General features: G+C 44.4%; 1 protein-coding gene across 1 annotated transcript in view; it reads right to left on the reverse strand.

Moving 5' to 3' along the window:
- Window positions 1-2,063: 2,063 nt before the first annotated feature.
- Window positions 2,064-13,722, reverse strand: part of LOC115542678 (protein mono-ADP-ribosyltransferase PARP12) — a 43,778-nt gene continuing 32,119 nt past the window's right edge. Inside the window, exons 3-11 of the mRNA XM_030355044.1 lie at window positions 10,587-10,686; window positions 10,091-10,187; window positions 9,058-9,139; window positions 8,841-8,971; window positions 8,357-8,508; window positions 7,267-7,604; window positions 6,833-6,963; window positions 5,834-5,985; window positions 2,064-5,061 (exon numbers count right to left, since the gene is read on the reverse strand). Of these exons, the coding sequence (XP_030210904.1) occupies window positions 4,709-5,061; window positions 5,834-5,985; window positions 6,833-6,963; window positions 7,267-7,604; window positions 8,357-8,508; window positions 8,841-8,971; window positions 9,058-9,139; window positions 10,091-10,187; window positions 10,587-10,686 (1,536 nt within the window). The 3' untranslated portion in view covers window positions 2,064-4,708. The remainder of the gene's footprint in view (window positions 5,062-5,833; window positions 5,986-6,832; window positions 6,964-7,266; window positions 7,605-8,356; window positions 8,509-8,840; window positions 8,972-9,057; window positions 9,140-10,090; window positions 10,188-10,586; window positions 10,687-13,722) is intronic.

Consider the following 13,722-nt stretch of genomic DNA (forward strand, 5'->3'; position numbering starts at 1 on the left):
TCGGGGATTCAGTCTGTATCTGGGGGACGAGACAGACGAACAGCAAAACACCCATGGAAACAAAAGTGTTTATATGGTTGCAACCAAGCAAGCTAGAAACAAACAGGGCTCACAACAAAACGGTCGAGAAAACAATTTTTACAGGGCTCAAAAAAATGGTTGAGCAAACACAAGTGTACAGAGACTATCAGAATCAAGAATATTACGCAGACAAAGTTCACCCAAGGGTACTTTCAATTTCAAAAGCAACACGGCCGAGTCGGCGTCTGATTTGCAGTCTTCTTTTTCTTTCAGTTCACGCTATTCCTGAAAAGCTTGCCCAACGTTTACTCGTGTCTGGCCTCTCTGTCGGTCTGTCTCCCTTTTCTCTTCTTCTGTTCCTCCGACATTGGGTTTCTCTGTCTCTTTTTAGTCGGCTGATCTATGATGAATATAACAATCCATTAGTTACTTGTGTTTATATCGAGCCGGTTCCGTGTTTGTGGGTCTGTGCCGTAAAGCAATTCGTTACTGTAGTGACCATAGTAGTGACCCTTGCACAGAAGCATACGGCCGACATCTTTCTTTTTTCTGGGTGGAAATAGTAACATAGTTACGCCATTAAATGCGTTTATGGAAACATTTTTAGCGAGAAATGTGCATTTTACTTTCAGAATGTTCGCTCGGTGAATGTGAAGGATGTTTGGTTTGATAGTTATGACGAAGAGTGAACGCTCCGTTCACTTGCATGGACAGAGTCTCTGGCTGCTAAGCAACCTCAACGTCTTGGCGGACTATTTCTCTGCTGATCAACACTACGAATGCTGGAAACACACCAGACACACCATGTGAAGTTATTTAACCCGATTATCGTTATTTATGAGTCCTTAGCCCAAGTGAAGGAGTTCAAGTACCTCGGGGTCTTGTTCGTGAGTGAGGGTACTATGGAGCGTGAGATTGGCCGGAGAATCAGAGCAGCGGGGGCGGTATTGCGTTCGCTTTACCGCACCGTTGTTACGAAAAGAGAGCTGAGCCGCAAGGCAAAGCTCTCGATCTACCGGTCGATCTTCGTTCCTATCCTCACCTATGGTCATGAGGGTTGGGTGATGACCGAAAGGACGAGATCGCGGGTAAAAGCGGCCGAGATGAGTTTTCTCAGAAGGGTGGCTGGCGTCTCGGGATAGGGTGAGAAGCTCAGTAATCCGTGAGGAACTCGGATTAGAGCCGCTGCTCCTTTACTTAGAAAGGAGTCAGCTAAGGTGGTTCGGGCATCTGGCAAGGATGCCTACTGGGCGCCTCCCTTTGGAGGTGTTTCAGGCACGTCCATTGGGGAGGAGACCTCGGGGAAGACCCAGGACTAGGTGGAGAGATTATATCTCAACACTGGCCTGGGAACGCCTCGGGATCCCCCCGTCAGAGCTGGTCAATGTGGCCCGGGAAAGGGAAGTCTGGAGCCCCCTGCTTGAGCTGCTCCCCCCGCGACCCGACCCCGGATAAACGGATGACGATGAGATGAGATCGTTATTTATATCCGAGATTATTTAATCTAACCCGATCTAAACTCTATCATGCACCCAAACACGGCGGCGTTTGGGTTTCCTACCTCGGACAACAATTGCCTCGCAACTGGCTGTTTATATCTAGCCGGTGCCATGTTTGGGTGTGTGTCTGTGCCGTAAAGCATTTTCGAAACTACAATCTGACTACATTTTCGAGGATACTTCCGCTGCGTCACATCCGGATTGTGTCGGTCCGAACAGATCAAGTTGCATATGCGCTTTTTCACTGGAGAGGCGACATGGGTAAATGACACACCCACCAATCAACCCAGAAATGGATGCAGAACCATCAGCATAACTCTCAACCTGCATACTTAATGTAATTTTGGCTAAAAAAGTTGCATAGTGGGCCTTTAAAAAAATAACAAACTTCTTCTTTGTTTACTTATTTACCAAATGGTCACATCGTGCCATGAAGTGATTTCAGTCCATCGCTGCACCTATTAAAGCTATCGCCCAGTTATTTGTAGAACTGCATGCTTTCATCTGGATTTTATGCTAATGTAATTAACTAAATGTCCAAGGTAGTAGCAAACATCTTCATTTTTTACCTTTCAAGTATCTTGTAGGTCTAACTGAATAATCACAATCGCGTTTATAGTATTGTTGTCACAATACTGGATTTTCTAACTTCGATCCTATACATGGAAAAATATGGATATTCTATACCATTTTCAATACCAGGGGAAAACACATTTTTTCAGAAAAGAATGTACCCAAAGTAAATAGAGTATCTCCAAAACTGCTAGGGCTGTGGTGACGCCTCAACGGTGAACGAGATCATGTGTTGGGGGCACCCTCTGGTGATGCCCTTAATTAATTAATAAAAATATTTGAAACAAGCTAAATGAAACCAAACATGTTCCAAAATGGAACGGAGAAGGGAGGGGCCGGGGGATACATTTTTAGGGCGCACTGAAACCCTCACCATAGTACGCAGGACAAGGCAATAAGATTAAAGGGGTACCACCACGTGACGTGAGTTGTTACAGAGAATGTCTAATATGAAGAGAACCGGCACTCTCTTGTAACTCCCGGTTTCTCCACTGGTAACTTCCGGTTTCTGACCTGGTTGTGGTAACACATCTCTGTCCATGCTTGGGTGCTCGCCGGTGAGTGCAGAATGAATGGGAGTCAACAGGGTTACACCCTCAAATCCCATAATTTTGCCAAGTAATTTGAAAGTTGCATTCAAAAGGGGGGGGCTAAGATAATACACATACAAGTTACTTTATCCGTTCTAAAAATCTGTTTAAAAAGATGATGACGTCACGGCCAGAGGTCCTGCTCTACGGCAAGTTCTGTATATAATATATTAAATAATATATATATATATATATATGCAAATAATATATAACAATTAACTTTGACGGAAAGTCCTCCTTAAGATAATGTTTCTGACTCTGCTTCAGCTTCAGATGCCATCAAGCGGGGTCTCTGGTTGTAATCAGTCGCAAGTCCATCCCTGATCCATCAGCATTCATTAGCAGAATGCTATGTACGGCCAACAACTAGCCTGGTTGATTTTGCTTCAGTACTACGTCTGGGTTTGCGCTTTATTCGCGGTTTTTATTGGGCCACATTTTTGCCGGTCCATTCATTGCACAGAGGGAGTGAATGAGAGCAATGACGTTGAGGTTGTGTGCTAGTTTCAGTTCTAGTCAAACGTTAGCGATTGGTTATGGCAGATCCATAGTGGCACTGGGCAGATCCAATAGTTTTAAACTCCAACAGACGGCCGCCTCCAAGTGATTTAACGTTTGTCAATGGAGAATGGCAAGACTCTCTGTGCAAATTAAAGTACGAGAGTCTGGTAGGACCCGGCTAGCCAACAACGGCCCAAAGTGTAAGAAATCAAAAGGACAAAAGTACTAACTGTACCCACTACTGGCAGGTTCAAAGCTTAAGAAATCTCTTCACGGATAAAGCTAAATCGACTTCCCCCATCTAACAAGCATTTTGCAATTTGGCTTTGTCGTGGCGTATCTACCAAAATGGTTGCCATTTTATAACAGCGCTGCTTTACTATTGCCATCACTAGCGAAACTGAACATTGAGTTTGAGCAGTGTCTACCTCTGTTGCAGGTCGTGGTCTCTATTTTCTGGGTTGACTTTTGGGTACAAATTGTTTTATGATGTTTGCCACACAGTGCATATTCAATACCATGCGCCTTGCAGTTACGCACAATGTGTCTGGGCCCTAAACAAACAAAAAATCTGCCTAATCGTTTCAACTTTCTCTCCTAATATCCACTGTTAATTCAGTAAAGCCAGGAGATCTGGGATCAGGTTTGCCACAAAACAAACAGTCGCTGTCATTCAGACTCTACATATGGAATGCCGCAGCTGAGGATGTCATGGTTCTGAAGTTGGGCCTTCTCGTCCTGCGCTCTGGCGTGCGTTCCTTGTCAGTGCCAGCATTCCTCCATTTGTTCTGAGAGACTTCTTTCTTCTAAATGAGATTCACCATTCTTTCTCTACTCCCCACCTCTTATTTCAGAAAGTCCATCAACTCTTTTGCTTTGAGAACATTATCAGCTCCTGATTTGGTGAATTCGAGAGCAATGTCCTCCAGGATAATTTGCAACAAGATTGGATATAATAAACTCCATAGGTGTCCGCTACAAGACCTAGTACGTCAAGGCTACGCACCTGTATCTCACAGTCATCAAACAATTTGCGCATAGCGCTTTAATCAGTGACTAGTTTTACGGGATTCTTGTTTAGAATTTCTTCATATGGGCATTCATCTTCACGGTCAAATCGTCTTTTGAGTGGGTCAATGGCAATGTAGTAATTAATACCAGACAAAGCGAAGCCTGCTACTGCACTCGCTGTGGTGCCAGTCAGAAATTATTTCAAATAACTGAATTTGTTTTGTCTTGTTCAAAGTTCATTATCATTGATGGTTGCTTCGTACTGACTGGCATGTGTGAAGCACCAGCCTCGACCCAGACAGGAGATATGAGGACCACCAGCACTGAAAACATAACGTTTGAAAATTACAGGTTAAAGATAGGCAGATAGCCGCGTATTTGTGCAGGCGGGGCCAGGACACAATATTAGGCTACGTTTTGATTTGATGAAGAACGCAATGAAGAGAGAGTAGGAGAGCTGGGTTAATGCTATTTTTAAACAGCATCGCGCGATAGTTGATATTTATTCATTAATTAAGTGCCGGAACTCTGTTGCAATTTACAACAACAGACCGCCATTAACCTTTGCCAGCTAAACCAGTTGTCTGTTTTCTTGAGGGGCAATGCCTTCTTCTTGTACGTGAGCAGGAACTCCGGGTAGATCTGAGGCGGGTCGAAGATGACAAAGATGGAGGGCCAGCGGATGTTGTCCACGCAGCTGTCGTAGAAGAGGGTGTCCCCGCCGTCCTTCGAGGGCGGACGCAAGTAGTCGGCCATGCCCAGGGTGTGGTGACCCACCAGCACCCGGGACACGAACGTGGAGTGGACCGTCGAGGTGTTCCCAGTGCATTTGTGGGAGTAGCTGGCGTCCCGGGCAAAGTAACTGCCTGGGGATGGGGAGAGAGGAGTAGGGGAGTGGAGAGGAGAGGAGAGGAGAGGAGAGGGGGAGGGGAGGAGACAGGAGAGAAGAGAAGAGCAGAGGAGGAGACGGAAGGAGGAGAGGAGAAGACAGGGGAGGAGAGGAGAGGGAAGTGGGACAAGTTAAGGAGAGAGGAAATATGAAGTGTTGCTTTATCTCCAGATAATTCATTTGATTGTGTTTTGAAACATAATCCATCATTCTATCAAATACATGCAGAAAATACCCAAAATTCTATCCAATAAAGTTTCATCAATTTCTGACGAGTATATCGGCACATCTAATCTTTGTTTGTGCAACCTTTGGTTATCCAAGCCAATCCAACACATGTCAGTTCTTAAAGTGGCAGTCTATAGAATTTATTGGCATCTAGAGGTGAGGTTGGAGATTGCAACCAACCGTATATTAGGTCATAGTTTGACAACGTAAGTATGACAGCAACTATGATTGAACATTTTAAACTCTAAAGCCTTAATTCTAAATTCTTGAGCATGTTGTCTGTCCTAGGCTACTGTAGAAACATGGCCGCTTCCGCGGCATCGGACCCGCTCCCTCTGTAGACATTAAAGGCTCATTGTAAAAATTAACAACGCACAATTGGGATACTTTCTTATGGGCTATACGATAAATAAAACACATTTATCAAAATACAATCGCTGCCAAGTCTGTTCTGCTAGTTGTCACATATCGTATACACTGCACCTTTAAGTCCTGCAGCGATGTCCTAGCGTTTAGCTCACCCTTGCCGTAGGCGGTTCCGTGTGTTCCGCAGATTCTCCAGTCATAGTTCGAGCAGCAGATGTCGTCGATATACTTGGAGTCTGTGCTGTGGAACAGCTTCTTCTCGGCCACGGAACACCCGCCGTTCCTCGTCTTCATTTGTTCCTGTTGCCTTTTAAAAACACGATTTAAAAAAAAAAAAGGTTCAAATGACAGTTGATCTTTATAAGCATTTTTTTATAACGTTATAAAATGTTATATAAAACGTTTTTATAACGAGAACATTGTAAAGGTAAGATAACTTTATAAGGTAAGATACTGTTATAAAAGCGTTATCAAAACGATAAAATCCTTATAATGATCAAGAATTTGTGTTTAATGATAATAATGAAAAAATTGTGTTTCTGAACCTGTAATTTTAACAATTAAAAAAAACTAGAGCTGTCAGTTAAACGCGTTATTAACGGCGTTAACGCAAACCAAATTTAACGGCGTTAAAAAAATTATCGCGCGATTGACGCAATTATTTTATTAAAAAAAAAAAATAATAATAATAATTTCTTTGGCTCAAAACAAAGAAGCAGTAGCCTGACTGCTATGTTCAAATGACATTTGTTCAAAGCAGTCGTTTAATTGCACTATAGGCTCTTTTTTTGTATCGTCCTGTTTTGATCAGTATATGCCAATGTTGTTATCAATAAAAAATCATTTGCACAAGGCAAGCCGATGCACTTCACCATGTTGATAAGAGAATTAAAATGAGAAGAATTATGGGACAAAAAAATCAAGGGATATTTAGCATAGAAAAAGAATTTGCGATTAATCGCGATTAATCGTGAGTTAACTATGACATTAATGCGATTAATCACGATTAAATATTTTAATCGCTTGACAGCTCTAAAAAAAACGTTTCCATTTTTTAAATGGTTAAAATGACAGTTGATCAGCCGTTATCGCTTTGAGTCGAACAGCGTGCTTTGTTCGATTTCCCTCCAGTCTTCTCCGACCGAGCGACGTACAACCGAAAGTGGTCCCAGAGACTCTTATTCTGAATCCTCTCGATCTTCACGATGTCAAAGTCGGTCATTGTCTGACGAAACAGCGTCTCCACCTCCTTGTATTCTTCGGACGAATCTTGCAGCAGAACTTTCTACCCGTGACAGAGGAGAGAGTTCTTAATTTACCTTTGAGAACAGTCACAACAACCAAAGGTGTAAGTCATGAGACTCATCTTTTTAAATACTGTTGAAAAACATCATAACTTATTTATCACCAGGATGTCATCCCCATCAACACTCGATAACGATCAGAAATAAGGTTCACATCATCGCTCTAATAATTTACATAATATTTCTTATAGCGCATGGAATTTATGATCTCGACCTAAAACAGGAAATATAGGTAATGTTGTTGCATGTAAACCTTCTTACCCTATACTTAGGATTATAATTACCTCGTGTCCAGTCGCAGGAACCTTGGACTTGTCCCAGTGACTAGGAAAGGCTTGGACATTTGGCTTGAAGGCCAACGCTTTCTCCTTGTATGTGAGCAGGAACTCCGGGTAGATCTGAGGCTGGTCGAAGACGACAAAGATGGAGGGAGAGAGGATGTCATCAGCACAACTGTCGTAGAAGAGGGTGTCCCCACCGTCTTTGGAGGGCGGGCGCACGTAGCCGGCCGAGCCCAGGGTGTGGTGGCCCACCAGCACCCGGGACACGAACGTGGAGTGGACCGTCGAGGTGTTCCCAGTGCATTTGTGGGAGTAGCTGGCGTCCCGGGCAAAGTAACTGCCTGGGGATGGGGAGAGAGGAGTAGAGGAGGGGAGTGGAGAGGAGAGGAGAGGGGGAGGGGAGGAGACAGGAGAGAAGAGGAGAGAAGAGCAGAGGAGGAGACGGAAGGAGGAGAGGAGAGGGAAGTGGGACAAGTTAAGGAGAGAGGCAATATGAAGTGTTGCTTTATCTCCAGATAATTCATTTGATTGTGTTTTAAAACATAATCCATCATTCTATCGAATACATGCAGAAAATACCCAAAATCGTATCCAATAAAGTTTCGCCAATTTCTGACGAGTATATCGGCACTTCTAATCTTTGTTTGTGCAACCTTTGGTTATCCAAGCCAATCCAACACATGTCAGTTCTTAAAGTGGCAGTCTATAGAATTTATTGGCATCTAGAGGTGAGGTTGGAGATTGCAACCAACCGTATATTAGGTCATAGTTTGACAACGTAAGTATGACAGCGATTATGATTGAACATTTTAAACTCTAAAGCCTTAATTCTAAATTCTTGAGCATGTTGTCTGTCCTAGGCTACTGTAGAAACATGGCCGCTTCCGTGGCATCGGACCCGCTCCCTCTGTAGATATTAAAGGCTCATTGTAAAAATTAACAACGCACAATTGGGATACTTTCTTATGGGCTATACGATAAATAAAACACATTTATCAAAATACAATCGCTGCCAAGTCTGTTCTGCTAGTTGTCACATATCGTATACACTGCACCTTTAAGTCCTGCAGCGATGTCCTAGCCGTTAGCTCACCCTTGCCGTAGGCGGTTCCGTGTGTTCCGCAGATTCTCCAGTCATAGTTCGAGCAGCAGATGTCGTCGATATACTTGGAGTCTGTGCTGTGGAACAGCTTCTTCTCGGCCACGGAACACCCGCCGTTCCTCGTCTTCATTTGTTCCTGTTGCCTTTTAAAAACAAGATTAAAAAAAAGAAGCTTCTTTTTATAACGTTATATTAAACTTTTTTATAACGTGAACGTTATAAAGGTAAGATAACTTTATAACGTAAGATACTGTTATAAAAGCGTATCAAAATGATAATGCTTATAATGATCAAGAATTTGTGTTTAATGATAATGATGAAAAAAAATTATCTGAACCTGTAATTTTAACCATTAAAAAAAAAACGTTCTATTTTTTAAATGGTTAAAATGACAGTTGATCAGCCGTTATCGCTTTGAGTCGAACAGCGTGCTTTGTTCGATTTCCTTCCAGTCTTCTCCGACCGAGCGACGTACAACCGAAAGTGGTCCCAGAGACTCTTGTTCTGAATCCTCTCGATCTTCACGATGTCAAAGTCGGTCATCGTCTGACGAAACAGCGTCTCCACCTCTTTGTATTCTTCGGATGAATCTTGCAGCAGTACTTTCTACCAGAGACAGAGAAGAGCGTAATGTTGTTGCATATAACGCTTCTTACCCTATAATTAGGATTATTATTTATTTATGTTATTACCTTGTATCCTGTCTCAGGAACCTGGGTCTTGTCCCAGTGACTGGGAAAAGTTTGGACATTTGGTGGACCATTTGGAGGCCTTCTACGGAAATGAAAAAACAATAATAACTTCACTTGAAGCGTAATAGAAAGAACCTTGTCTGTGTCTATTTCATGGGCAGCGGTCCAAAGTGCCTGATGTAAACGTAGGGCTGTGTCTCACTGAAATATGAGGGTCAATGTTAGGTCAGAGGTTTGACTGCAGACACAGCGATACTAAGGGCGCATTCACACCAGGCAAGTTTGCCTGTTCCGTGCTGCAGGAAGATTCAGCACGATTCCCCCCTCCCCACTCCCCCCGCTGCCCCGTGGTCACAGTGCTCCCAAAGGCAGTGGCCTGTGCACGATTGCTCCTTCATACATACGTCATCACGTCGTAATACGATAAATACGTCATCACCAAGCGTCCTCGCCGCCATAACAACAATGGAGAACAACAACGTGAATGCTGTCGTCTGCCAAAATTTCAAGTAAACACTCAGGGACATTTTCTGTAACGCTTGTGTAACAGACAATAAAGTCTTATTTTATCTTATCTTACCTGTACAAAAAATTTAACATTTTCCAAAGCTTCCTGGTCATGAAGCAGGATTAGTGACAGCGATAGGATTCATCAGAGTTGGGCCTGGGTATGGGTGTGCGTGAAGTTGGCTGGTTCATGCTTTTTTTTATATTTTCTAGTTCAGTGGTTCTCAAATGGGTGTACACATACCCCTTGGGGTACGTTGGATTACTGCAAGGGGTACTCAGAAAATGTTAAAGTTAAGTCTTTATTTTTTCTCTCTCAGCAAATTTAAATTCTGAAAGCTAGACGATAACAAATCTAAAACATGGACAAGTGGTTGAAACATGACCCTTTAAATGTTCATGTTTACAGTGCCAAATAGAATTTTTTAGGAGAAAAAGTTTGAGAACCACTGGTGTAGGGGGACCAAGACGTTTGACTTCTCTGAAAGCAAACAGAGAGGCAGTCCGTCCTCCAGGTGGAACGCACCTTGTCCTGATGACCTGTACGTCGGCGGAGGACCGGAACCGAGGCCGTCGCCTCACCACCCTCTTGGTGCCGTGTTTCTTATTGGTCTGGATCATGTCTGCAAAATGTAAAGGAATACAAATCTTATGATGCTACGTTTCAATTGAGTCATCCAGCACACGCTGTCGGGAGCGACTCACAGAGAGTTAGACATAACAGATTATTGATGATGAGTTGAATTGTTAGAGGAAGGTTGCTAATTCGATCCCTTGCTCCTCCTAGATGAGTGTCGAGCAGTCCATGAGCAAGACACCTCACCCTAACCTCTCCTGACGAGTATGGGTTGTTGTCTGTCACTTTGGATGAAAGCGTCTGCTTAATGCCCTAAATGTTCGGTCCCAGAGGTTGAATTTCCCTAGCATCGTCACCATCCCTCCCCCCGTCATATGAGAAAACCAGCTCATGGGGTGTACACCGATGGGTGGGTCGGGGGTTGGGGTAGTAACGTTGGCCTCACCCTGGAGGCTGAGTGTGTAGGTCTGGGACCCTGCGGTGAACTCCACCACCTCCTGGGGGTCGTTCTGGAACTTCTGCTCCAGCTCTGTGCTGCTGTTGGGCTGGAGGAAGCGAGTGGGCGTACAAACACCCACACAAACGCGCACACACGCACACCCACACGCACACACAGACACACAAACATGCGCGCACGCACACACATATACACACAGTAATGGTATTAAACTCATGGGTTAAGTGTTTCTGTTTCTTTCTCAATTCAAGCCAGTTCCTCGAATAAAATATCTAAACAAAACTGATGGCATATTTTGAATCTCCCGCCAATTATCTACTTTGTCCCCCCTAGCAGGTATTCTAAACTTAACGTTTACAAACCACAAACTAACTATCATCTGGATTATTACGTGTGCTGATGTGAGCCGTTTCAGGCTGGCGCCACTTTGTGATGGTGCTGAACTCACCGGTGTATCGTATTGGTTCCAGTTCCCATGCTCATCCTCCCAGTACCAGAGCCACTCAGTGGTGAGTATGGAGGTGGGCTGGAGGACCGAGGAGGCGGAGGAGAGACGCCTGACCTTCTGGAGTCCACACGTCATGGTGTCAAAGCACACCGCTTCTACATCCACCTTGCTGCAGGAAACATCACACACCGTTGACCCTCAGTATGTGGGTTTAGGGATCACAAGTGCAGCATAAAAACACAACACAACATCTGATCAATCAATTCAATGATGAAAAATAGACAGGATTTAGGGGACACTAGAAATCAACTGGAGCAAACTAAGGTACGGTTTCAAACTGGAGCAAACTAAGGTACGGTTTCAAACTGCGATTAAACGGAGTAGGCTTGATTGAACAAACAGGCAAATTTAAACCAAAAGGGTTTTAAACTGGTATTAAACAGAGAAGGCTAATTGAAACAAAAGAGGTTCCAAACTGGTAGGCTATTAAACCGAGTAGGCTAATTTAAATAAAAAGGGTTTGGAACTTGGATTAAACAGAGTAGCCTTATTTAAACCAAAAGGGTTTCAAACTTGGATTTAACAGAGAAGGCTAATTTAAGCAAAAAATATTTCAAACTGGTATTAAACCGACAAGGCTAATTCAAACATAAAGGGTTTCAAGATGGTATTAAAACATCTATGCTTATCACAAAGTGTTTAAGCAGTAGGCCAATTTAAACCAAAAGGGTTTGAAATTGTGATTGACGAAGTAGGCAAATTTAAACCAAAGGGTTTTGACTGGAGATGTAAGAGCAGTGGCAGGTCTGCTTGTAACGACTAGAGCATCCTCATCCTATCAGCACCTTCAGTCCCATACGCTGTCGTGTGTTGGATACCTGTATGTATTTTTGGGGTTACAGTAATCCTCTTCTATCTTCTCTGAGCTATCCAGCAGTGTCCACTGATGGCCCTCCAGAAGTTCCCAGCTGTAAGGCAGCCTGTAATGTGCTCCAAAACACTTTTCTGAAGAAGACATTGAGGAAAAATGCAATATTTATTGGTCATTCATGCGGTTAACAGAACAGATCATCTCTGGTGCCCTGGTGGTATCAGGTTTGAACGCTGTCTGCTATAAGATTGGTTCTAAAATACAACCATTAGTTTGAACACACCTACGGGTTGGATACAGTTGCCTTCAAGGAACAACAGGCAAATCTCGGTTTTATCTGAAAGACAAAACAAACAATGAACAACTGTTTTCAGATCCATGGACGAGCACTTCCATGGAAGGTTTAAAGGTCCCATGGCATTCACTTCATCAAGTTTTCTAACCTTAATATGAGTTCCCCTAGCCTGCCTATGGTCCCCCAGTATCTAGAAATGGCATTAGGTGCCGATTTGGATTATTTTGTTACCTCCCCTTTCTCTACTCTGCCCAATGAGCTACGACCATGCGAGCGCCACATATGTGTATGTGAATACACACACTGTACTTGCCACACTTCACCCTCCTCCTTGACCCGCCTCTCTCCTCCTCATTTGCATTAAAGCTACAGACACCGAAAAGGCGCGTTTGGGGAAAGCTCAATGTGGGACTGGCTCGTAGTGGCTGTAATTCTGGGGGGGGAGTTTAGCGAGAGATCCTTAAGGCGGGGGGGAGGCCCTAACGGGGATCTCTCGTGCATTTCACGACTGCTCGTTCGCGTCACCTACGATACAGCGGCCGCTAGGGGATGCCCGGGGCCTACTCTGCGGCAGTAGGACGCAGAGGAACTTTCCTTACAAGAAGTTGCGACCAAACCGGCTGGGTAGTGTAGAAAGGAAGGCGTATGTTGGGAGGCGGTACCGAAGTGAGAATTGAACCATTTGTGTACCGCATTAGGGGCTTTCTTTTCGTTTCAACCTCAATATTTGTGGGGACAGTTCAGTCGTCATTTAACATTGGTGGGGACACGTCCCCTGGCCCCCTCCCAAATCTACGCCATTGGGCCCACTAAAATCTATATTACAGCGTCGATAAAGTAGCATGCCATGGGACTTTTAAAAAGATATTCTCCAGTTCTCCAGACATCGTGTTACACTTAATTATTTATACTACGTCATAATATATTGCAATTATGACACCATGTTGCACTTCAAATAATATCGTTCTGGCTTTACCTGGAGGAGGGCTTGTCCATCCATCATCCCTCCTCCCCCATGGAGGAGGTGGAGGTCCACTAGCACCAGCTCCACCAGTACCACCAGTAGCACCTGCACCACTAGTAGAACCAGTTCCACCAGTAGAACCAGTTCCACCAGTACCACCAGCACCACCAGTAGCACCAGCACCACCAGTAGCACCAGTACCACCAGCTCCACCAGTACCACCAGCACCACCAGTAGCACCAGTAGCACCTGCACCACTAGCAGCACCAGCACCAACAGTAGAACCAGCACCACCAGTAGAACCAGCACCAGTGATGCTGCTCAGGACCTTCTTGTTGATGTACAGCGGCTTCATGGCCACCATGAGGTCGTTGGGGATGCGGCTCTTCTGCAGCACCTCGAAGGGCTGCGGCTCGTAGAAGTCGTGGGCCCGCGAGCAGCAGCAGTTACGACGCATGTATTGCTCACAGGTGTGGATCCTTTTGCAGCCCTCCTGGCATCCGGCGTTGTTGTAGTCGAAGCACACCTTCGAGGGAGAGGAGAGGG

Source organism: Gadus morhua, chromosome 4 (assembly GCF_902167405.1).
Source record: "Gadus morhua chromosome 4, gadMor3.0, whole genome shotgun sequence".
In the NCBI taxonomy this organism is placed as follows: Eukaryota; Metazoa; Chordata; class Actinopteri; order Gadiformes; family Gadidae; genus Gadus; species Gadus morhua.